This window comes from Sparassis crispa, assembly GCF_003851025.1.
Source record: "Sparassis crispa DNA, contig_000016F, whole genome shotgun sequence".
Classification (NCBI taxonomy): domain Eukaryota; kingdom Fungi; phylum Basidiomycota; class Agaricomycetes; order Polyporales; family Sparassidaceae; genus Sparassis; species Sparassis crispa.
This window is the reverse complement of record NW_020939763.1, coordinates 175,835-197,628: the sequence shown is the minus strand read 5'-3', so window position 1 is coordinate 197,628 and position 21,794 is coordinate 175,835. Positions and strand designations below refer to the sequence as shown.

At 47.5% G+C, this 21,794-nt stretch overlaps 10 protein-coding genes across 10 annotated transcripts; 1 reads left to right on the top strand and 9 right to left on the bottom strand.

The window, feature by feature from the left end:
* Window positions 1–1,949: 1,949 nt before the first annotated feature.
* Window positions 1,950–2,486, bottom strand: SCP_1700820 (hypothetical protein; the record flags this gene model as incomplete). Its single annotated transcript, XM_027764869.1, has 1 exon — window positions 1,950–2,486. One exon carries the CDS (start codon window positions 2,484–2,486, stop codon window positions 1,950–1,952), a length of 537 nt encoding a protein of 178 aa, XP_027620670.1.
* Window positions 2,487–3,468: 982 nt separating this feature from the next.
* SCP_1700810 (hypothetical protein) lies at window positions 3,469–3,684 on the bottom strand (the record flags this gene model as incomplete). Its single annotated transcript, XM_027764868.1, has 1 exon — window positions 3,469–3,684. One exon carries the CDS (start codon window positions 3,682–3,684, stop codon window positions 3,469–3,471), a length of 216 nt encoding a protein of 71 aa, XP_027620669.1.
* A 3,239-nt stretch (window positions 3,685–6,923) lies between these two features.
* Window positions 6,924–7,415, top strand: SCP_1700800 (hypothetical protein; the record flags this gene model as incomplete). The annotated part of the gene is made up of 1 exon (XM_027764867.1): window positions 6,924–7,415. One exon carries the CDS (start codon window positions 6,924–6,926, stop codon window positions 7,413–7,415), a length of 492 nt encoding a protein of 163 aa, XP_027620668.1.
* Window positions 7,416–10,600: 3,185 nt separating this feature from the next.
* On the bottom strand, window positions 10,601–11,176 carry SCP_1700790 (hypothetical protein; the record flags this gene model as incomplete). The annotated part of the gene is made up of 4 exons (XM_027764866.1): window positions 10,601–10,709; window positions 10,757–10,816; window positions 10,870–11,088; window positions 11,142–11,176. The coding sequence occupies 4 exons, from the start codon at window positions 11,174–11,176 to the stop codon at window positions 10,601–10,603; spliced, it is 423 nt and encodes a 140-aa protein (XP_027620667.1).
* Window positions 11,177–11,206: 30 nt separating this feature from the next.
* On the bottom strand, window positions 11,207–11,470 carry SCP_1700780 (hypothetical protein; the record flags this gene model as incomplete). Its single annotated transcript, XM_027764865.1, has 2 exons — window positions 11,207–11,384; window positions 11,436–11,470. 2 exons carry the CDS (start codon window positions 11,468–11,470, stop codon window positions 11,207–11,209), a joined length of 213 nt encoding a protein of 70 aa, XP_027620666.1.
* A 159-nt stretch (window positions 11,471–11,629) lies between these two features.
* On the bottom strand, window positions 11,630–13,191 carry SCP_1700770 (hypothetical protein; the record flags this gene model as incomplete). Its single annotated transcript, XM_027764864.1, has 6 exons — window positions 11,630–12,021; window positions 12,075–12,191; window positions 12,249–12,352; window positions 12,402–12,542; window positions 12,594–12,934; window positions 12,991–13,191. The coding sequence occupies 6 exons, from the start codon at window positions 13,189–13,191 to the stop codon at window positions 11,630–11,632; spliced, it is 1,296 nt and encodes a 431-aa protein (XP_027620665.1).
* Window positions 13,192–13,538: 347 nt separating this feature from the next.
* Window positions 13,539–15,369, bottom strand: SCP_1700760 (hypothetical protein; the record flags this gene model as incomplete). Its single annotated transcript, XM_027764863.1, has 5 exons — window positions 13,539–14,009; window positions 14,076–14,180; window positions 14,230–14,523; window positions 14,575–14,754; window positions 15,247–15,369. 5 exons carry the CDS (start codon window positions 15,367–15,369, stop codon window positions 13,539–13,541), a joined length of 1,173 nt encoding a protein of 390 aa, XP_027620664.1.
* Window positions 15,370–15,459: 90 nt separating this feature from the next.
* On the bottom strand, window positions 15,460–15,870 carry SCP_1700750 (hypothetical protein; the record flags this gene model as incomplete). Its single annotated transcript, XM_027764862.1, has 1 exon — window positions 15,460–15,870. One exon carries the CDS (start codon window positions 15,868–15,870, stop codon window positions 15,460–15,462), a length of 411 nt encoding a protein of 136 aa, XP_027620663.1.
* Window positions 15,871–17,554: 1,684 nt separating this feature from the next.
* SCP_1700740 (hypothetical protein) lies at window positions 17,555–18,203 on the bottom strand (the record flags this gene model as incomplete). Its single annotated transcript, XM_027764861.1, has 3 exons — window positions 17,555–17,867; window positions 17,918–18,047; window positions 18,101–18,203. The coding sequence occupies 3 exons, from the start codon at window positions 18,201–18,203 to the stop codon at window positions 17,555–17,557; spliced, it is 546 nt and encodes a 181-aa protein (XP_027620662.1).
* Window positions 18,204–21,067: 2,864 nt separating this feature from the next.
* On the bottom strand, window positions 21,068–21,433 carry SCP_1700730 (hypothetical protein; the record flags this gene model as incomplete). Its single annotated transcript, XM_027764860.1, has 2 exons — window positions 21,068–21,181; window positions 21,230–21,433. 2 exons carry the CDS (start codon window positions 21,431–21,433, stop codon window positions 21,068–21,070), a joined length of 318 nt encoding a protein of 105 aa, XP_027620661.1.
* Between the last annotated feature and the right edge of the window lie 361 nt (window positions 21,434–21,794).

Below are 21,794 nucleotides of genomic sequence, written 5' to 3'. Positions count from 1 at the left end.
CATAACAATCCATCGGACTGAAGATTAGTAGCTGATCGTGATAGGAGGGAATAAATTCTGCTGATGACATATTCTCGTGGTAATCGAGGTGGTCAAACATCCTCTCGATATCTCTGATGGACATCCATGTGATATCACTGTGTGGACCTCACACAAATAACACATTCTTAATATTGAAGGGATAACCGGGAAACACCGGTGGAATGCCGTGTTGTTGACGAACAGACAAATAGAATATTTATCCCAGGATTGTCTGAGATGGACAATGTACGGACAAACGAGCCATTTATCCACTCGTTGTCTGAGGGACATCTGTCGGAGGCACCCGGGTTGTCAGGCAGATCATTTCCGGCTGGATATCGAGCCGATGAATTACTCAAGTGGTGGTGTACCTTGAAGATAAAATCCAGTGATAAGACTATAGGTATGCACTGGCACGACGCCGAATAGTATCAAGCACTTTTCTTACTAGGACGTGCTGAGTGTTGATGCCTCATTTCCATACTTCAGGGTCTTCTGTAACTCTTCAACTTCATTGCTGTGTGGAATTCCATTATCTTCTTGACAAACCCGCATCAAATCTTCATTGATTCCCTTCAAATTCTCAGGCTCGTGAGGGTAAGGAAGGCATCGATAATGAGCTGAGAAGGTATACTGGGCATATTGCCCTCATTGTGCGTGGCCCAGAGAAACTGCAACAAGACATTATCCTGTTTACAATGTTCACAATACAATATCCGCCTTCGCCCTAGTAGGCTTAGGACATATCTATGACAGGCCTCAATGAACCAAGTATGTATGGAGCAGCAAATCTACGATGGCATGAGCGGGACATTGGCCGGACTAGAACTCCGCTACCTGGAGTACAGGATCACCGGTGATAAGATCATGTAGGTGGATGGGGGTTACGCCATAAGAAAGGAGGGGAAGAGTACTTGTGAATAAAGCATACGAAGTGAAAGCATCAACCAAGGACCCTCTGTACCAACCCCTTACATAATCCAACTCAGTTGCCCAGTGGGAACATGAGCAAGCATGAAGTCCGCTGTGAACGGCAGTCATCCGTCCTAGGACAAACAATGATGACTCCTGAGTGCGACAGACCGAGTGGTAGAGGAAGTGACGATGAGCTGATTGGCATGCTGCGAGGATGGATGTGCGATTGGACTGGTGGATGATGGTGAGGGTGTGTCTGGCTGCATTTGCCCAATGTCAGGAATGCCAACTCCGTACGCTGGATGCCCATCATGGGGCGGGTATAGAGGGTTGGATGAGCTATCGGCGATAATAAAATCCCACATTTGTCGAGGCTGGGATGACAACATGGTGGTTGTGGTTGTGGTTGTTGTTAGTAATGTGCCGAGATGCGACCAGAGAGAACACAGGACGTGTGATCAGGAGATCTACGCATCTCGCTGATAAGATCGTTCTGAGAAGAGCCAGCGAGAGCATCTCTTCCTCAATGACTGCTTCCACCACAGTAACTCAGATAATAATCACAGAGACAGACATAGTATATATTGCTCAGCTCAGATCCTGCAGCGATAGGAAAAACATGCAGAGATACACTCGTAACCAAAGAGTTGAGCCAAACTGCATCTAAGAGTGCTGATTAACATGGCTAACCACCCAAGGAGTGCAGCCCACAACAGTCGTGGCTCAACGTGAGCCCGCTGACTTCCCCAACCTAGGGCTAGTGTTCCGCAGCAAAAAGCGGGAGAATGTAGTAACATGCATTACAGTGTGGACAACGCGACAGCAGTGGAGAAGCATTACAGCGAGAGCAAACATACAGTTGCAAGTACAGTAGACTACAGAGAGTACTTCTTCTTGAAGGAGTCCATAGCAGTGGAAGCCAGTTGCAAATAAGAAGAAGTAAATGACCGCAAGATAAAGAGAGGTAAAATAGACTCAATTTTTCACCAATACTCGAGAAAAGCGCATGGTTTTCAGCTACCCTGCATCGCGACCACATCCGGATGAGTACCGCAAAGCAGAAGCTCAGTCACTCCTCCAATGCGAAAGCAGTGTCCTGTGAGGTGCTCGAAGCTGGCCGCTGCCCAGGCCGCATTGGCGCGATTGAGGAACCAGTCGTGGGTCATCAGCACCCAACTCGTCGTGTCACTCATTTTGAACGCGAAGAAGGGAGCATGCACGGGGACACGGGCATTTGCCTGCAGATGATGGCGCAGGGCAATGACAGCAGAGCTTGGGTCACCAAATTCGGTAGCAATGATGTCGGTGCCAAGTTGCTTAGTCGTCTTGGTCCAGGGCACATGGAAGATAGCATACTGCGTGCCTCCCGGTAGCGTGCAATATGCAACAGAAGCTGAGTGTGCGATGTGCTTGACAGGGTTGAATGCGCCCACAAATGGAGTGCAGATGAGATTCTTTACTACCTTTAGACATGGAATACGATGGCAGCCTGAGATCGATATCACTCGGCCAACCGTAGTCTGAACGTCACAAGCTGTATCGTTGGTCATTTAAGAAGTTATACAATACTGTATCATTATGACCACTCCGTTTGTCACACATAACACGGGCCTCATCCTCACCGGTATTTGGCCAGTGTCACATTGTCACTAGGCTCTCCGCCACCTGATGAGGCATGTCACACCAGTTTTCGAGCCTCCCACATCCATTTTCTGCCACCTGCGGCACTGTCAGATCAACGTGTCACATGTCTCTGAGCTGCCCGCCATGCCGCCAGACTGAAACTTTTCATCACATGTCACACCCGACGCTGGAGTGGTCGTAATGATACAGTACATTGCAAAGGAATACATCACAGTGATACATATATACCACAATCACACGATAGCTTGAGCAAGAAACAGGGTCAGAAGATAACTCATTTGCACAATCGTGCAATCATGCCAAAGTAGTGAAGCCAACAGCATTTTATCCATGAAGAAAACAGTGTACACATTGGACATGAAACTGGAAGTGTAGAGGGAAGATCAAATCTTGCCAGATGTTGTGCAAGCGAGCAGTCACTGAGGAGCCAGGTGTTGGAGCTAAGGCCGAGATTATTATTGGCACCAATGGCACTGACACACTGGTCAGAACCGCTCCCATATCAGGAAAACCCCACTTTTCCTTAAAGACCTTTTGCTCTGAAAACCCTTATTTAAGGCTATAAGTTCTCAAATAAGTCTCAATAAGTTGGATTTCAGACACTTAATGTAATATGGCTTATGCCCTTTTTGTCCTTATTTTCTTATATAAGAACTATAAGTCTGTTTCAGGCAGTTAAGTGTTCTCTTAAAAGAAAGTTGGGTTTTCCTGATGCAGCGGTACCGAGGTTGAAGCTATTCCAAAAAGGTGGTGAGTTTTGCCCATCATCTCATATATGTGAAAATACTTACATGCTCGGGTCAATCTGCCAAGTCTGGCCACCCCAACTGAAGCCAACGGTAAATTCGCTGTTGCAGGGGAAGCAGTGTAAGTTTTACCACTTCCCTGCTAGGATCCAGGGATAGCAGCATAGAGTTGGGCAACACCGTCGGAGGGGCCAAATGCGAGCGTGATGCCAGAGTCAATGATGGTGCCAAAGCCGAAAGTTACTGTCTGACCATTGACCATCATGGACGCGCCACCAATCTGCCAGAAACCAGACGAGGAGGAGAGGCCATGATACTCAATGTCGCTGCTGTAGAGCGAAGAGTCAGTGCTGCCCATATATAACTCGGCGCCATTGGATGTGAGCTTGAAAGTGAAGACACTCTGGGAAATTGCACCCTCGCTGGACGCAGTGAAGGGGAAAGGGCTCTGTGCGATATGTTAGAGTGTGAGACCATCGACGAAGAGATATGGCGCACAGATTAGAGTTAAGAGATAGCCTGAAAGGCCAATTCCATCAGACCGTCAGCAGGACTCTGTGGGAGCAGGCCAGACTCATTGGTCACAGCAGCGAGGGCTTGACTGGCGACAGTTACACTGGTAAGAGAGACTAAATGAAACTACATCAGGAAAATCCCATTTTTACTTTAGCTCGCTTTGTTCCCTTTTTGGACTTATTCAAGGAAACAAGCCCGATAAGTATCAAGATCAGCTTGATTTGACTTACACAAGCTCCAAAAGGAGTAATCAAGGAAGAATAAGTAGTAAAAGCGGCAAAGTCAAATTGAGATTTTCCTGATGTAAGGTCAGTATCAATTCTGTTACAATGCTCCTCAGTTACAGCACGTCTTTTCTTTTTCTTTTCTTTGTTCCCTTTACTTTACCAGACCACATGATCTACCACGTGACTCATCGGAATGCAACCTCCGATTCTCTACCCAGATGTCCAGAACCCCTAGTCTAGGGTTACACCGGATCCAACTCCGGACCTTCTTCTTATCGCACATGCGAGACATGCATGTTCGCCTTACTGCTACCTCGTTCTGATACACGACTAGTTATCTCCATTAGTACTGATTATCTCTCATGATCTTACTCAGCTTATACATATTACTTCCTCACCCTTGCCTCGCCTCGACATTGTTTCACCTTATCCACCCAATGAACAATCCCGTATTACTGCGTAGTACTGCGGATACCTTTTGTATAAGTAGTCGACCTCATCGAGCTAGATCTTCATCTCAACCTGGTTACCATTAAACCAGCTTTTCACTTGCCTTTAACTGAGATTGACCGTTAGTAGCAGACAGCTACTGCGAGTCATAAGAATGAACTCTAATTGACCTTCAGTGCGAGGACATCGCCCAACGTGTCTCTTGAATGGACTTGTGTCTTAGACAAAGACCCTGTCTCATGACAACTCGACTTGACACTCATGTTTTGCTGCCACGTCAGTGATGTCAGTTATGGGTAATAATAAATTGTGCTAGTTAACAGCATGAGAGGATAAGCAGGCTCCTAAGTTAGCAAAGGATAATCTTTGAATGTCTGAAGATAATCTTTGAGATAATCCCAAGGATGATTCAAAGGATTATCTGAGTTTAAAAGATATTTATTATCTTTCATAAATGACAATGATGGCCGCGTAACATTAGGTCGAGATCTTATTACTCTCTGTGACTTCCCAAAGTCTAACAACGAACTACTGGCTGGACCGAATCTAGAAGACTGAATGATACATTCGGATTCAATTGCTAAAGCACCATTTGAGATTACTTTGTAATCGAGGCAGCTGAAGGGATAGACTGATCACTCATCTTCAGAGAGGTGTCTGTCTGAGAGACCAATAGGCCGAGGAGGCTGAGGTAATCACTTGAGCAATTAGCAAATAGGTGTATCAGTTTAAAGACAGAAGACACACTATGGGCTTGTTAGCCGATGATGAATGAACCCACTTAGTTGAGGATGGTGTGCAGTCTATGTGTAGATGTAGGTCACACAGAAGAATTTATCCATGCTGGATTTGAACTTTATCAACCCGACTGCTCTTCCCAAGCAGTACATCGATCTCCTCCCATCTCAGGCAGAGTGGGACACACAGAGGAATGTACACATTTTAAACGGACGACCTTTATTCGTCAGACCAGATCAACACATTGATCACCCAGGTGGTGACTATGAAGCAACTCTACCCCATAACGTTAGAGAGCTCATATTACTACATATCGCAGACAGTGGTATACTGATCTCTTATCAAGGAGAAAGACCAGACGCCCCTTAGAACCCCCCTGTCCAGAATCCCATACCCCAACCGACTCTTACACCAATCGTACCCGTTAACATACCACCAATGGCTACAGTTACCATGGATGAAGGTCATCACCATGTTAGCCAGAAGGAACTTAGTTTTAGAAAACCCGAGATCTTCAACGGTTCAGACCATTCGAAGCTTAGGGAATTTTCAGAAGATTGCATTCGTGCTGTCACACATGCAAGGAGGAACAGCAGGATCATGGGCGCAGAGCTTCATATTTGGCGATGAAAATATTGAAGAAACCACTCGTATCTTGCTGTGTAACATCAAGCAAGGAACTCGTACTGCAGATGACTTTATTGCCGAATTCTGATCACTTGAATCCAAGGCGAAATTAGAAGATGCCGGAAATATCGAATATTTCAAGTGGGGACTTAATGACCCACTCCGACAAAGGATATATGGGATGGAAAGCATGCCCAAGACACTTGACAAGTGGTACAAATACACCTCACAGTTTGACAACCAATGGAGATCTGCTCAGATCTTCAAGCGAGGAGCCACTACGATGACACGAGGAAAAGGCCAATCCACCCATCGTCCCTACTACTTGACTTCTATGAAGGATCCGAACACGATGGATGTTGATCGTATCAATATCTCACATTATCCCGGATGAACGACAGAAGAGATTGAAAGAAGGATTATGTTTCCTATGTGAAAAGAAGGGCCATATGGCCAACGACAGACAATTCCACTTCCAGTCTGGAAGTTTCACCCGTGCTAGAATGATACAGCCCGGGTTGGACACAGATACGATCACATAGATCAAGAAGATGTGAGAAGATCTCGCACAAAAGAAGGAGATGCCAAAGGAAGAAACCAGAGAGGAACAGATCGCCTATGTGCGAAATGTCTTCAATGACATGACTGATGAAGAACGAAGCTGGTTGGGTTTTTGAAACAACGGCCACTAGTAACGCATGGACCGTCGCATCTTACCATATCTCCCCTTGTTATTTGTAACACTAGCGAAAATTCAATCACTGTGAATATTTTGTTGGGAGAGAAGGAAGATGTTGCAACAGAAGCCTTGATCGATTCCACTGCAGCCAAAATGTTCATGCATATTCGCTTTGCGGAAGAAAATGATTTCATCAAATGGGAATTACCAAAACTGATTAAAGTCGTAAATGCGGACAGCACACCAAATCAGATGGGTACCATTACCCACTGTACCTGGAAGATGATGAAAATTGGAGGAAGGAAGACACTTACTTGCTTCCTCTTGACTAGCATTGGCAAAGAGAATATACTTCTCAGCATGCCGTGGCTTAAACGCCTCAATCTGATGATCAATTGGGAGATCGGTGACTTTTGGTTTGGCAAAGGTGCCAAATGGCCACTGAAACCCACCGTCGAAGAGGTACCAGATGAAGAAGTTTCAATTTTCAAGGAAGATGACCTTCCAGAGTTAATCACCACTGAAACTTCTCCAACCTCATTTGGACATTCGGAATCTATCAGAGAAATCATGGCCAATAACACTGAGCGTGGCGAGTTACCCGCAGTGCGGAATGACACCGAACCAGATGACCCACCATTAGAACCCTCTATGGATCAGCTTGATAATGACGATCTATTTATCTCCTACATCGCAGGAGAACCAGTTATTAGGATATTTGAACCCATCAGGAAGGAATCACCTTTGATGAACAAAGAGACTGGAACTGCAGTCTTCACTATACGAAGAGGCCCCACCATTGGAAGAATGATGCACAGTATGTTGAAGGCTATGCCACCTGTCAACAGATGAAACCGAATACTCATCCAACTCGTATTCCTTTGGAACCAATTCCCGCAGACCCACACGTATTACCATTTTCCTGTTGCACCACCGATTTTATCACCGACCTCCCTGTTTCCAACAGTTTTGATTCAATTATGGTCATAGTAGACCATGACCTTACGAAGGGGTGATTCTTACGCCCTGCCTCAAAATAATCACCGCTGAAGGGACAGCCAAGATTTTTCACAACAAAGTCTACTCGCGATTTGGATTACCTGACCGAATTATCTCGGATAGAGGACCTCAATATGCATCCAAGGTCTTCCAAGAGTTAAATTGACTACTCCAGATTAGATCATCGATGAGCACAGCTTATCACCCTCAGATGGACGGAGAAACAGAATGAGTCAACCAGGAACTAGAAATCTATCTTCGACTCTATTGCGGAAACAAACCTGAAACATGGGCTGATCACCTGCCAGACCTTGAGTTTTGTCATAACACGAGGGAACACTCAGCACGGAAGATGAGCCCATTCCACATCATGATGAGATATGAACCACGTGGACTCCCTTCCGTATTCCCAACCATGAACATTCCATTGGTTGAATCCAGGCTTGACATGTTGCAGAAGATAAGGCGAGAAGCATTAGCCATGCACGAGTTAGCCCGACAACAGATGGTGGACCGAGTCAGACAAGGATCGCTGAAGTTTACACTAGGACAGAAGGTCTGGCTAGACTCAAGGAATCTGAAGGTCAACTACGCCTCGCGCAAGGTAGCACCTAAGTGTGAGGGGCCATTCAAAATCATTGAAGTCATCGGATCAGCTAACTATCATCTCAAACTCCCAAAGACCTGGCAAGTTCACTCTGTATTCCACGCTGCCCTTCTATCCCCTTATCGCGAAAACAACATACATGGTCCAAATTACGTGAACCCACCACCTGATGTCATTGATAATGAAGAAGAGTACGAAGTTGAAGCCATCCTGAATCACAAGACATACCGAGGTCACCTGAGGTACCTAGTCAAGTGGAAGGGATATTCATCAGCAGAAAACTTGTGGGAACCTGCCCACAATTTACAGAACGCAAAGCAAACCCTCGATGCATATAAAAGGATCAGCGGAATCAAGTAGAGGATGAGGAAACTGGAATAACTACCATGACGGCCTTCCTTATTATCTTCCTAATCATCCTCCACTGCACAACCCTCACTTTTCTTTGGATCATCCACCGAATCCTTATCAGACGACTCGTTGAACACACGCTCTTCACACGAGACAACCCACATGCTAACGGCTGGGGTGATCAGAATGATGCTTGGAACTGACCAAACAGTTCTTATCTCCGTGGGAATTTGATGACCTTGTTCATAACATACTCGCTGAAGTCGCTTCCATGATTATGAATACCCTCGCATCACCTACACTTGTCAATGGAGTACCCTCTCGAACACAGACACCCTTTATCCGCACCTCATTGCCCTCACCTTCGATCGAACTCAGTCACACATCGGATGAATTTGCCACATGTCTGATCTCGGCCATCCGCATTCCTGTCGACTTCACAGACATTCTCGTTGCCCTATAAAATCGCCTGCAAGATCGACAAGCAGTGGTTTCTATGCAGCGAGCATTAGAAGTTGTCGAGTGGATGCAGACAGCCAGACAAGAGCTTATCGCAGCAGAGGAAAGGACGAGTAGAGCCCGAACCAGAGTTGACCAAGTCTAGTCTTTGATGCGCAGTACGGTCACCCGTACAGCACAGGAGATCTGGAGGGTGCATGGGGATGAAAACATCAGGCATATCCTCGGATACGCCAGTAATGCAAGACCCGCATCCACTCCCCGCTCATCACCAGAACCAATTCCTGTTCGACCTTGCCCTCCTCGTTCATATGTACCTACTGGTCGATACCCGCTATCACAACCCTCCTTCTCACTTGCATCAACTTTTTTGCATTGCAGTCATTCCTATCGTGATGGACGTACACATGAACAAGGACCACGAACCAGCCAATGAACGTGCTACAGATGTGGAGGTGATCATTATGTTCGGGACTGCCCCCGACGATGATGAAGACTACAATATTTCTTGTGGGACAAGAAACATTAGACGGGAGCTGATGTTACAATGCTCCTCAGTTACAGCACGTCTTTTCTTTTTCTTTTCTTTGTTCCCTTTACTTTACCAGACCACGTGATCTACCACGTGACTCATCGGAATGCAACCTCCGATTCTCTACCCAGATGTCCAGAACCCCTAGTCTAGGGTTACACCGGATCCAACTCCGGACCTTCTTCTTATCGCACATGCGAGACATGCATGTTCACCTCACTGCTACCTTGTTCTGATACACGACTAGTTATCCCCATTAGTACTGATTATCTCTCATGATCTTACTCAGCTTTCTCATACATATTACTTCCTCACCCTTGCCTTGCCTCGACGTTGTTTCACCTTATCCACCCAATGAACGATCCCGTATTACGACGTAGTACTGCGGATACCTTTTGTATAAGTAGTCGACCTCATCGAGCTGGATCTTCATCTCAACCTGGTTACCATTAAACCAGCTTTTCACTTGCCTTTAACTGAGATTGACCGTTAGTAGCAGACAGCTACTGCGAGTCATAAGAATGAACTCTAATTGACCTTCAGTGTGAGGACATCGCCCGACGCATCATTGTCAGTTATAAAGGATAATCTTTAGTGCTTATAAGTTACAATTAAGGATGAAATCCGGGTTTAATAAGCAGGTCATGTACAAGGATAATCTACCAAGATTATGCTTGGATTATCTCAAATCACTTAGGGTGCTTTAACCCTCCTAACATGCTGTACATAGTAGGATTAGACATGGATAATCCTATGATTATCTGCTATATATGATCCCTCAACTTGTAAAAGAGAATGATAATCCAAGAGATCATCCTCTTGTATAATCTCCACTGATGTAACTAACACAACTCATACCAGCAGATTATCCACTGTTAAATATCATAAGAATTGAAGGAAGATGAGCAGGTGTTGTAAGGGATTATCTAAGGATTATCCTGTATAAATAGCATAGAGATCAACAAAGGATGAGTGGGGGTTTGTAAGGGATTATCTAAGGATTATCTCAATCATGAAACAACAGAATGACACCGAAGAATAATAGTAAAGGCATGCGCGGAGAAAATGCGACTGAACCTTACACCGGCCTTACTTCGAGAATCTCTTGCGTTTAGTAGGGATAGCGATACGGGTAGACTTGCGCGGCAGAGTCGCAGCCTGTGTTAGTCGCTTCTCACCAGCAACACTGCCCGCGACACTGTAGATACAATGAGAAAGTGTGTAAAATAAGTAATGATAACATACCGAGGTTTCTTTGCTGGAGCCCGACCGCCACCCCTCATGTTCGATGCAGACTCGGGCTCACTGTAGGTATTCTATTAGTGACAAATAAAGTGGTTACACAACGGAGCACACACCGTGGAGGTTGTTTGCGCTTCCATCCCCTCCTCGTCTTCGCTGCCTTCGCTACCTTCTTGCCATCCCGCCTGTCCTTGGGGCGCACGTCTGGATCATCCTCGCCTTTCACATCTGTATCGCTGTTGAGCTGACTGGCACTGATGTTGTCGTCGTTGCGCTGTCCTCCGTCGTCATCATCGTGGTGTCCACCCTTCGCATTTGATGCAGACTCAGGCTCACTGTCGGTATTCTGTTAGTGACAAATGAAGTGGTTACACAATGGAGCATGCACCATGGAGGTTGTTTGCGCCTCCATCCCCTCCTCATCTTTGCTGCCTTCGCTACCTTCTCGCCATCTCACCTGTCCTTGGGGCACACGTCCGAATCATCCTCGCCTTCCGCATCTGTATCGCCATTGAGCTGACCGGCACTGACATCATCATCATCGCGCTGTCCTCCGTCGTCGCCGTTGTGATGTCCTCCATCGTCGTCATCATCGTGTGCACCCTTAGCGGTCGATGCAGACTCAGGCTCACTGTCGGTATTCTATTAGTGACAGATAGTGGTTACACAACGGAGCACGCACCGTGGAGGTTGGTTGTGCCTCCGTCCCCTCCTCATCTGTCCTCCATCGATGTTGTCGCACTGTCCTCCATCGTCATCATCATCGTGTCCACCGCCGATGCTGTCATGCTGTCCTCCATCATCATCGTGGTGCTGTCCATCAACGCCATGTTCACGCTCGCCCTCGTGCTCTCCCTCGCCGCACTCGCGGTCACTTCAGCGTTTGTTCTCCTTCGACATGCGAGCACCCTTCAACTTCGTAAGGTTAAGTTTCCTGCATGATGGGGAGAGGACGACTACACTATCGTCGTCGTCGTCATCCTCTTCCGACTCAAGAATTATGACGTGGCCGCCATGGGACAATTCACCTAGAATATTGACGTTCTTGCGACCTTCGATGTCTTCAGGGTGTACCACGAAGTGGAAGGCCGCGGCGGTATCCTGACAGTCGTGCATCTGAAGGTAAAGGGCCATGACTTCCGCGGCCTTCATCTTCTCTGGATCCCCAAGAGATCCATGCCACGTCTCGGGCACCACGTCGCACACGGGATCGTTGAGCTCGTTCCACGGGAGATCGGGAGGATCCATGACTGGATGGTGAGAAAAGTCTATTTCACATAGTTAGTACAATAAAACATATTTCAAAACGAGAAGTACATACCCCATAAACCTTTCAAGTATTCCTTGAGGGTCTTCCCCACGCGCATGGGGGTCCAGTCATCCTCCATTTGTAGAAGAACGGGCTTGCCAGTCACGTCGTCAGCCTTCCAGTTGACAGCTGCGGGTACTACTGTAAGGTTTAGGGACCCAGGTGAACGCACAGCCTAAAACTTACAAAACACTTGCTCCGCAAAGCACATCCACCGCAAGCGTTCGGCTTCGCTACCCCCTTCGAATGTTGAAAAGCGTCCCGATTCTTGATTCAGCATAACGTCCATGCTGAGAATGACATGAGAACGAGATAATACAAACAAGGGTGTGAACTTACCAAGTGAAACGAGTAGCTCCATCTTGGGGTTTGTAGACCATCTTCACATGGAAGCCGACGTCCTCACCGGCTTGCCCGCGTTCGCTTCCAATCAAGGCCTTCAGACCCATGGCCACTGTGACGAAGAGGGTCTCCTGGTTGCTGCCATCACCGATGAGCTTCAATAATACCAAAAATGTGCTCTGGACTTACGCGGTGATGGCCTCATCGAGGCTCATATTTTCCTCCTCCTTGCACAGTGCATCCGCTTTCTCGGCCCACTCCTTCTGCTCCTCCGCTGGCAGCTTCTTGAAAAGCGAGGCCCTGAGTGAGGAGATAAGTCCCAGGCGGTTGCCATCATTCACCACACCGCTCACCTTCTCACGTTCCAGCGAAGCATTCCATACCTTCCGCCCCTCCTCAGAATTCGCCCACAATGCGCTGGCACCATCGTGACGGATGCGCGTAGAAAATAGCATGCGTGCATTGGGAGGAATGCATCCGCCACCTTGAATCTTCTGAACCCTATCGTTCTTGAAGAAGTGGAGAACCTTCTGTATGTCAATTCCTTAGCATATTTGAATGAAATACTGACGAGAGTGACACTCACCTTACGAACCGTCAATAGTTGCATGTTCTGAAGGCGAGGAGAGGCCTTCTGTAACGCCTCCGCCGTAACATCAAGGAGTTCCTTTCTTTGCACGCTGCCGAGTTTGAACGCCTGATACTCCGCATGTTTTTCGTCAAGTATGCTGAGCTCGCCCGGCTTCCAACTAATGCATTTACTATCGTCGAGCGAGGTTGCTGGCATCGTCAGTGCACTTCTGATACAACGAGGTGAGATTAACTCACCAGCATTCCACGGTTGTGATCTTTAAACATTCCTAGTGGATATACTGGCTCTTCCGATAACGCCGCACCTGAGACATGGTAACCCTGATCAGACTCGTTAGTTTAGCCTTGCAATATGCAAAATATAGTGTTATTGGCTGCGTTACCACTAAGGATGTGCCGATGCTAAGTGGAGAATCTTCAGATTGAACGCATGCAGATTTGATCTCACCAGGTTGAACTACACGGACACTTCCCCATTCAAAAAGTAATATCTATCTTCCTGTTGAGACTCTGGTTGGGTGAGCTATTCCGAATTAGGTCGGTCTACATTATGTAGTGGATCTCTTTGCCTTCGACAATCTCGATGACCTCACCCGAAATGTCATCGTTAGGCACAATCTCCGCCTCCACCTCATCATCCGTCAGCTCTATATCGTAGTCTGTCACCTCACACACCTTGCCGTTGTCCATCTGTTTCGATCTCCTCCCCTCCATCTCCATGTTCGGTGATAACGCGCACTTGCCCACGCGCGTGCTGGAGCTCAGGCTACTCCCGGCCTTGGAGTTCCCGCTGGTCGAAGGAGTTGAGGGGATATACCGAGAGCCGGATGAAGAGGATGATGGAGTGTTGGGATTGCTCTTCGCGAACGTGTCCATGGTAGCCAGGAGCGCAGGGAGACGCGTGCTCACCGCAGCCTGTATGTTAGAGATCTGAGCTTCGGTCGGACGCCACGTGCTCCCCTTCTCGTGGTAGATGGGGATGTCCCCGGGTAGCAAGTACTGCTTGTCGGTGTGCTTCAGATAATCTGTAAACTTACGCAGGCGAGGGCAGTAGTGCTGGTAGGGCGACAAGCCTCACACGTCATCGACGAGCATGGTCTCGATAAAACTCTGCTTGAAGGTGAATTCGAGGTAATCGTGGCGAAGTATTCCCCGTGCTGGAATAACGAGAGGAATGTCTGATCCCTGAATAGAGCATTAGCATGCTTGGCATCAAACACTAGACAAGACTTACCTTGCACACCACAAGCACCGAGACATTGCCAGAGTCCAACGGAGGACGCCCACAGTGACGCAAGGCCAGTGATGTGATGGGAGAACTCGGCGGCAAGCTGGTGTCAACCATGGGGCTCGTCGGTGGCATCGTCACCTCAGACTCGGGGCTGTCAGAGCGCAAATAGGCCGCACCACCGAGTATGGGGCGCGGGCGAAGCGCAGCGACATCCTCATGGCATTGCGCCATATTGGCCGTCGTCATTTGCGCTCGGAGCCGCTTGAGATGGCGGGCACATTTCGGAGTCGCACGACACTGGGCAAAGGTAAGAAACTATTCAGTAGCAAGATTTTGAACCATGGTTACAATCTTGAAGAGCATGCCGAGGTTGTCCGCATTGTTAACGCCACAGCTCGCCATGACGGCGTGACGTTCGTCGGGCTGGACAGCGCACATTATCAAGGACGAGACCAGGACATCACGCCGAGGCAGGAAGCCGTCAACGATGGTTTTGACATGAGGATCGGTGCGAACGGGAGCCATATTCTGGAGCTGAAGGTCAGTGCATTCATGGCTGGCATTTTATACTGTAAGTTTTCGAGCAAATATACGTACACAAAAAGCGTCGAGCCATCCACTACTGCAGATCTATCAGGGAGGGGCATTGCGCGTGAGCTGAAAGCCTACGGGAGACAGCAATGAGTAACAAAGGTCTAGCGTGCAACATAACTACTTGGCCTGTTTCGCTATTGCAGATCTATCGGGGAGGGGAATTGCATGCAAACTGAAAGCCTACGGGAGAGAGCAATGAGCACGAGAGGGTATAGCACACAACATAACTACTTACCCTGATTCCGAGCACAACTCAACACAGTAAGATCATTGGGAAAGAAAAATCACCCAAGAAGTATTGAACACGCAAAAATGCGAACATGTCATTCATACAACAATATACAAAACAACAATCTGCGAGAAAACACGAACGGCGGACTAAGCATATTGGATGGGCGCGATGGGCAGACAGTGAAAGTGACGCACGAACATCGTCATGTAGAATCGGATGACGTTCTCTTGCAAGAGATTATATTCGTCCGCCTCATAGGCGAGAACCTTGCGCGCATCCAGTTGTAAGCCTTCCGGAAGTTCTGGCCATCGCTGCATAATGGCAATGAAAGCGGCCAAGAATTTTTTGCACGACAGCCATCCCTGCGCAGGAGCACGCACCCAGCAGAAGACAACGTCGCATGAGTTCTAACATGGTGCGACCGTTAGACCTGAGCCGGAGTCCTGCTTGTCCCACACTTTCGCGAGTTGTGCCTCGCATTCCCAGCAGTGCATGGAGCTCCACTTGCTCATGTCCAATAGACGAGCATCCAACACATGCAGCTCACAATGCCAGTTGGTCTCGTGAACCTCCCACAACAGCTTCTCGCACAGCTTGTCTACCTCATCCGCTGAAATTAAGTCCATGCCGAAATGCGGTTGTGCAGTCTTGACGTAGAAGCTCATGCGGCCGGTCGCAGTGAAGAGACGGCGAATATTCTGCTGTCGCTCGTGCCTATCCTTCACCTTTTTCGCAGAGCCAGCCTTACTCGCGAAATTCACTTGTGACATGGGGCCCGCGGCGTCACTCATGCGGATTGGGCCCTCAGTCACCCCCATCTCACCCTTTACAGAGGCATCGACACTTCCGCTCGCTGTGATTGGAGCCCATTCAGCCAATATATACCTAAACTTCCATATAACCGAGGTGGAACATTTTGTGTAAATTTCCATAAAACCGAGTGTTGGCCAAAAATATAATATAGGATGGAGATATAGGGTTGGCCAAGACAATTAGGCTATATAGGCTGAGTCGCATATTTGGGAGTTAGCCAAGGGAGGCACAATTTGAAGTCTATATAGGTTGTCGGGCATTTTGGGGTCGGCCGCCATGTCTCTATATATATTATAGCTGAAATCGTGCCATTGGCCAAGAGTCATAAAATTCCAATCCTATATAGAGTTTGCAGACAGTTGGGCTTGGCCAAGTGGACCTATATAGAATCTTTGTGTAAATGGTCCACTTGGCCAAGGCACATGAAATTTCGATCCTATATAGCATCTCCTGAAATTTGGCCATGGCCAAGGGTACCCTATATAGATTTTGTGGAAATAATGCCTGCGGCCAAGGGTCGAGAAATTTGCATTCTATATAGGATTGTCTGAAATTTGGCCTCGGCTAAAAAGATCCTATATAGTTCCTTGTGGAAATGGTGGCCTTGGCCGAGTGTCCTGGAATTTCTGTTGTATATAAGGTCTGCTGAACTTTGGCATTGGCCAAGGATGCCCTATATAGTGTTTGTGAAAATGGTGGCCTCGGCCGATGATCTAGAAATTTTCATTCTATAGAGAGTTTTCCACACTCTGGCCGTGGCCATATAACTTTCTACACAAATGGTGCTCCAGGCTAAGGCATCCAAACTTAAAGGTCTTGCTGACACCATGCTTCTTTAAGGTCCCAGAGGATACACTCGTCCAAATCTACATAGCCAGTCACACACATTTATTGGCTAATTTTGCATATCTACCTTTGCAACTCGCAGACTACCTGACAATCATTTGACCATTGAATGCCTGCTGTGATTGAAGTGCAAAGTCCTTCCACATTGCACCTTGCTTTGCTGCATAGGATGCATGACCACATAGACCTGCATTCACTGCCTCCATCTCCCTGGTCTGCCACTCATGCTGCTTGCGTTCAAACCACAGGACAGTCCATAACATCTCATGTCGCACCTTCGGTACCTCCTTCTTGTACCTTGTGTATCGTGCCTTTGCTCTCAGTCAGTTAACTCGATCAACTGACATGGTGATTACCATCTGTGAATAAGTTTGACCAGGCATAAACAGATAGTCACTCACCCTCCTTCATGGCATTTTGACCGACGTCTTCCATATTATTGTCCACACTTTCCCCCCGTGCATTTCGAGCATTCTCACCTCCAAGTTTCCAAAACCACGCCAATCTATCATTCCTCTGCCTAACTCTATTCTCCTCCACAATATCTCCAGGCATCTTCGTGTCTTCCTTTTAAATGTCAAGATATCGTGTCAACAACTGTTCACTTGCTCCTAAACAGATCAGGGCTTTCCTAGCACGCTTGTATCATCTAATGATTTTGCGCTCTTGCTGACCAATCTTCCTGAGCTCAGCTGCATTTCGGGTTTTGTGCCATTGAGACTTATTGTGCCTGAATTTGGTCCGGAAAAGCAAAGACTTGTGACCTAACAAGAGTCGCAAGTCTTTAAGACAGTCATTGGCTTAGCCAACCCGTAGCTGTAACTCCTGCTGTGCAATGCTCTCTCATCCCACCGTCTTGCATTGCTCAATGCCAAGTGAGGAGGGAAGCAGGAGAGTGATGTTCTCTGGCAACACCTCCTCTTCAATATCTTCTGGATTCTCCTCCACATCCTCCATGGTCCAACCCTCTTCATCTGCCACCTCATTAGAGGAGATTTCTAAGTGCTCAATGTCTTCACCATCTAATAGTGCCGTTGCGCGATTGTGAAATCCATCAATTCTTTTCTGCAGCAAATTTCGCTTCGTCTCCACCGAATTCTTGTCTGTGGTGGAGCTTCGCTTGGTGAGGTGTTTTGCCATTACTTGTATGTCATCTCTGAAGCACAGACTGAGCAAAGAGACCGAAGTGAATGTTAACTGGCTCACTGTGTCTTTTCGATATTTATTCCAGTGCTCAACCAGGTTACTGTTCCACTTTCCAGGACTCTACCCTCCTCATTGGGTGACTGTCTTTCTTCTGTCGTGAGCAGAAGGCGAATATCACCCATGGATGGAGCTATGGCTCAGTTTGCTCAATCAGACGAAATCTGGCTTGGAGAATGCACATACCCTTCTCCAAGTTGACATTGTATATGTTCAACTTATCACCACGCTCTCGCATAGCCACGGTCTCCTGCTCAGTCCACACTTTGATATCGTCCTCGGTCATCATGGTTGAGAGATCAACAAACTCTTGCTCCATTTCAGATTCACCTTTGACAGCCTTGGAATACTTGGTTCGGAGCATGTTCACTGAAGTACTGTTAACCCTCATCAGCGCAACAGCAAAAGAACAGTGCCCACCAATGCCCAGCAGCTTCATCCAGTTCCAGTCTCAAAAATGATCATTCAGAACCTCTCATCGGTATGCCTTGGTCATTGCATGTGTTGAAGGACCTGTGCCATTCATTTTGGACCACAGCGTCTCCACAACCTCACCCTCAATCTCACCCATATCTTTTTCGAAGTTTAAGGAGAACTTGGCAAAACACTCTGCAATGTGGGCCCCAAGGTGGAACTTCCCCACATAGGCAATGATCTTTATCTTGTCTGCGACCTTCAGATATTTGCTATCCGCAATGCGCTCCAGAAAGTGAATCCACCACTGACATGCAACATCATAGCACACATCCATGAACTGGAGCCCTTCAGTGTTATATAGAAGGGCCTGGCAGATGGAGTAGTCTATGTTCATCTGTCTGACAGTCGTGCAGAGATGGAATGTTTGGCAAAGGAGATGTGATCGGTTGGAATACGCTTACCTCTCTCCTTTTTGGAAGTCAACCACTGAATGGGGTATGACACACCCATGGCGAGCACAGACACATGCTCCAACACCTGTGGCCTCCAGATTATGGTGATTAGCATTGGCCTGATTCACAGCATGGTGATTTGCACATCTAGATTTCTGCAGATATCTCCCAGAGCTCAATCGCAGTTCCAACTCATCTTATTGCACACACCTCAATAGTTTCTTTAGTGCACTTCAAATGATCTTGATACTCCACATCATCAACCATGAATCCTTGACCATTAGTCAGAGGCACATCATTCTCAGGCCGACGCATCTTCATATGCTTCAAGGTGAAGTTTCCATCTGCCACTATTGTGCGACAATACACACCGCTTTATCTTGAATTTCAGTCAGAGCTCTGAAATCATTTATTATCACACTCACATTTCAGGATCTTCTTGCCAATTCTCAGGTAAATTGAGACATGGTTGGGGGCAAGCCGGACAAAAATAAGCCAACTCCCCACGACCTGGGCTCTTAAGAAGGTCATGGCCAAAGCCAAACCATTTCTGAACTGCAATATCTCGCCACTGGCGGGAAACCCTCATGAGTTCCCTATAATGGTCCTAAAACAGGCAGATTACCTCCAAGAGACTTATCATATAACTAAGATTACTCACAGGAACAGTTTGGGGTGCAGCATTATTGGTTAACCGTCGCAGCTTGGTGTAGAACCTGGATGCCGAGGTGTTGCAAACTATGGCATCAATACTAAAATATTTGAGGACATCAAAGGTGAATGCTGTTCTGGGGCGAAGCTGACTGGCAGGATAAAGGGCCATTCGAAGCATCTGAATGTGGCGAGGAGCTGCATCAGGACATATACACCATTTTACCTTTTGCACATAGACTCCATTGCATGAAGCAATAACCACCTCTCCCTCCTGTCGATCATCTACGACATCTTCACCCAAAAAATGTACCTGGCCTTCATCTTCCAGCTGCGGCCCGAGATCTCCCCCAAGATTAATGACATCCTCCCATCCATCTTGGACACCAAATTCACATGGACATACATTTCCGCCATGCCCCAGGTGAAGGACGAACCCCATTGAAGCCAGAGAGATTTTGACAAACCGATTCTGAACCCAGCGTTCGAGACGATGAAATGGTTGTCGGCGATGTGAATCAAGGCAGCATCGGAGACATTCAAAATGATCCCCCAGCAGTCTCGACAATGAAACTGGCCATCAGGTGCATTGCAATTAGTGCATCCACGATCCTCCGGAGGTGCCTCCATGCCCAATATCTCCGACAGATACTCAGCCCGATAGGGAAGCCATGAATGCATCAGGTCCTGTTGTGACTACAATGTGGAAAAAGTGAGCAAACATCATCTCCATCATTCTTCACTCACCTTGCCACTACGTGTCCTAGTTGACAGCAGTTCCAGAGCAAACGGATCCAGGCCATCATCACCAATAATGTGATTTCCAGAGGGTGCAGCTAAAGTCTGGCTTGGTCCTTCTACAGCTGTACCCTTCCTCCTTCCTGTCCCAGGACTCGACTTTGGTGTACCTTGCACAGCTCGCATCACCCACTTTCTGCCCCAGCGTGCCCAAACCTCTACAAGGTCAACATCCTCAATTGAACTGCGATGGCGCTTCGATTTCCTGAACTGCTTTTGACTTCTTGGAGACATTGTGATGCCGGTGAAAGTGGTGGGGAGAAAGCAAGGGAGAAGAAATGTGGTGGGCAATCTCTTTATCAACATGTGCAGGCCACATGCTCCATGAAATACAAATTATGTGATGAATGAGTAATCATTTTGCTGGCTGCCTGGTGTTGGTCATATGATTTTCTACCTCGTGCAAATCATAAAAAACATGATTCTCATATTGCATAACATGACAAGGTTATAACAATGCGCAAATTATATCTACTTCCAAGATCCCTTCTTTTTCCATGCAGGAGCCTTGGCCTTTGCCGCCTGAGCAGGTGTCACCTCTGTCACTGCTGTCACCCCAGCTGCAGCTGCTTGAGCCTTCCTTGTTGCTACAGTCACTCGGCCAGTGCGACATGGAATGACAGCACTGGAGGTACTGGGAGCAGTGCCTCCATCTTTGGCCTGTGCCCGAGTTCTCTTCTTTCCAGCAGATCTATTGTGATTAAAAAATGAACACGATTAGCAAATGTGAAGACAATAAAAAACCATGCCAACAAAACCTGGTGGGTTCCTCTTGCAATTGATCCTCCTCTGGAGGCTCTCCGGCCGCAACAGGAGGAGCCTGCTGATGATGTTGTCACTGGCGGGTTTTCGGACGTTCCTGAGGTGCCGGTTCATCATCACTATTAGCTAAAAACTCTACCGGTGGAGGAGTGGGCTGGGCTCGGTGACGTTGCAGCTGAGACGAGGCCTGTTTAACTTCAGCACTATGATCAAGGAGATGGATGGATGTCCTCACCTGTGGCTGCACAGCAGTGCTATCAGCCGTGGCTGCTTGAGAATCGGCAGGTGCTGATGTAGTCTTGATCAACTGTTGGGAGATCAGCCATGCAGCTTTTGCTGTTCGCACAGGACCCGACTCTACCTTTTCCTGATAGTGTCGCATGTAGTCATCAGTCAGATATTCGTTAACATCGTTAAGAGTTGCATCAGCGGAGAGCATGACCACGACATCCCTCACAGAATGTCAGATCCTTTTGCACCTATGAGGTTGGCCTTGCCCAATCCACCTACCAGTCTTATCCATTTGCTTTCGCAGCATACACACCATCCGATGCTCTACGATCACTGGCTCCTCCACGAGGCCTGTCATCGCTGAGTATGCTGAGAATTCATCTGCTGTCAGGCCGCCCTCTGCATATGCGGTCTTCGTATATGCACGAATCTGCCATGCAAAGAGCCAACATAGTCGACGAAGCTGCAACACGAGGGTGTCATCAAGGCCAAGTGCAACTGTCTGTGGATCATTATGCTCGGCAATGAATCACAGTACCAAGCCAATTGCCAATGTCATGAGTGAGAGC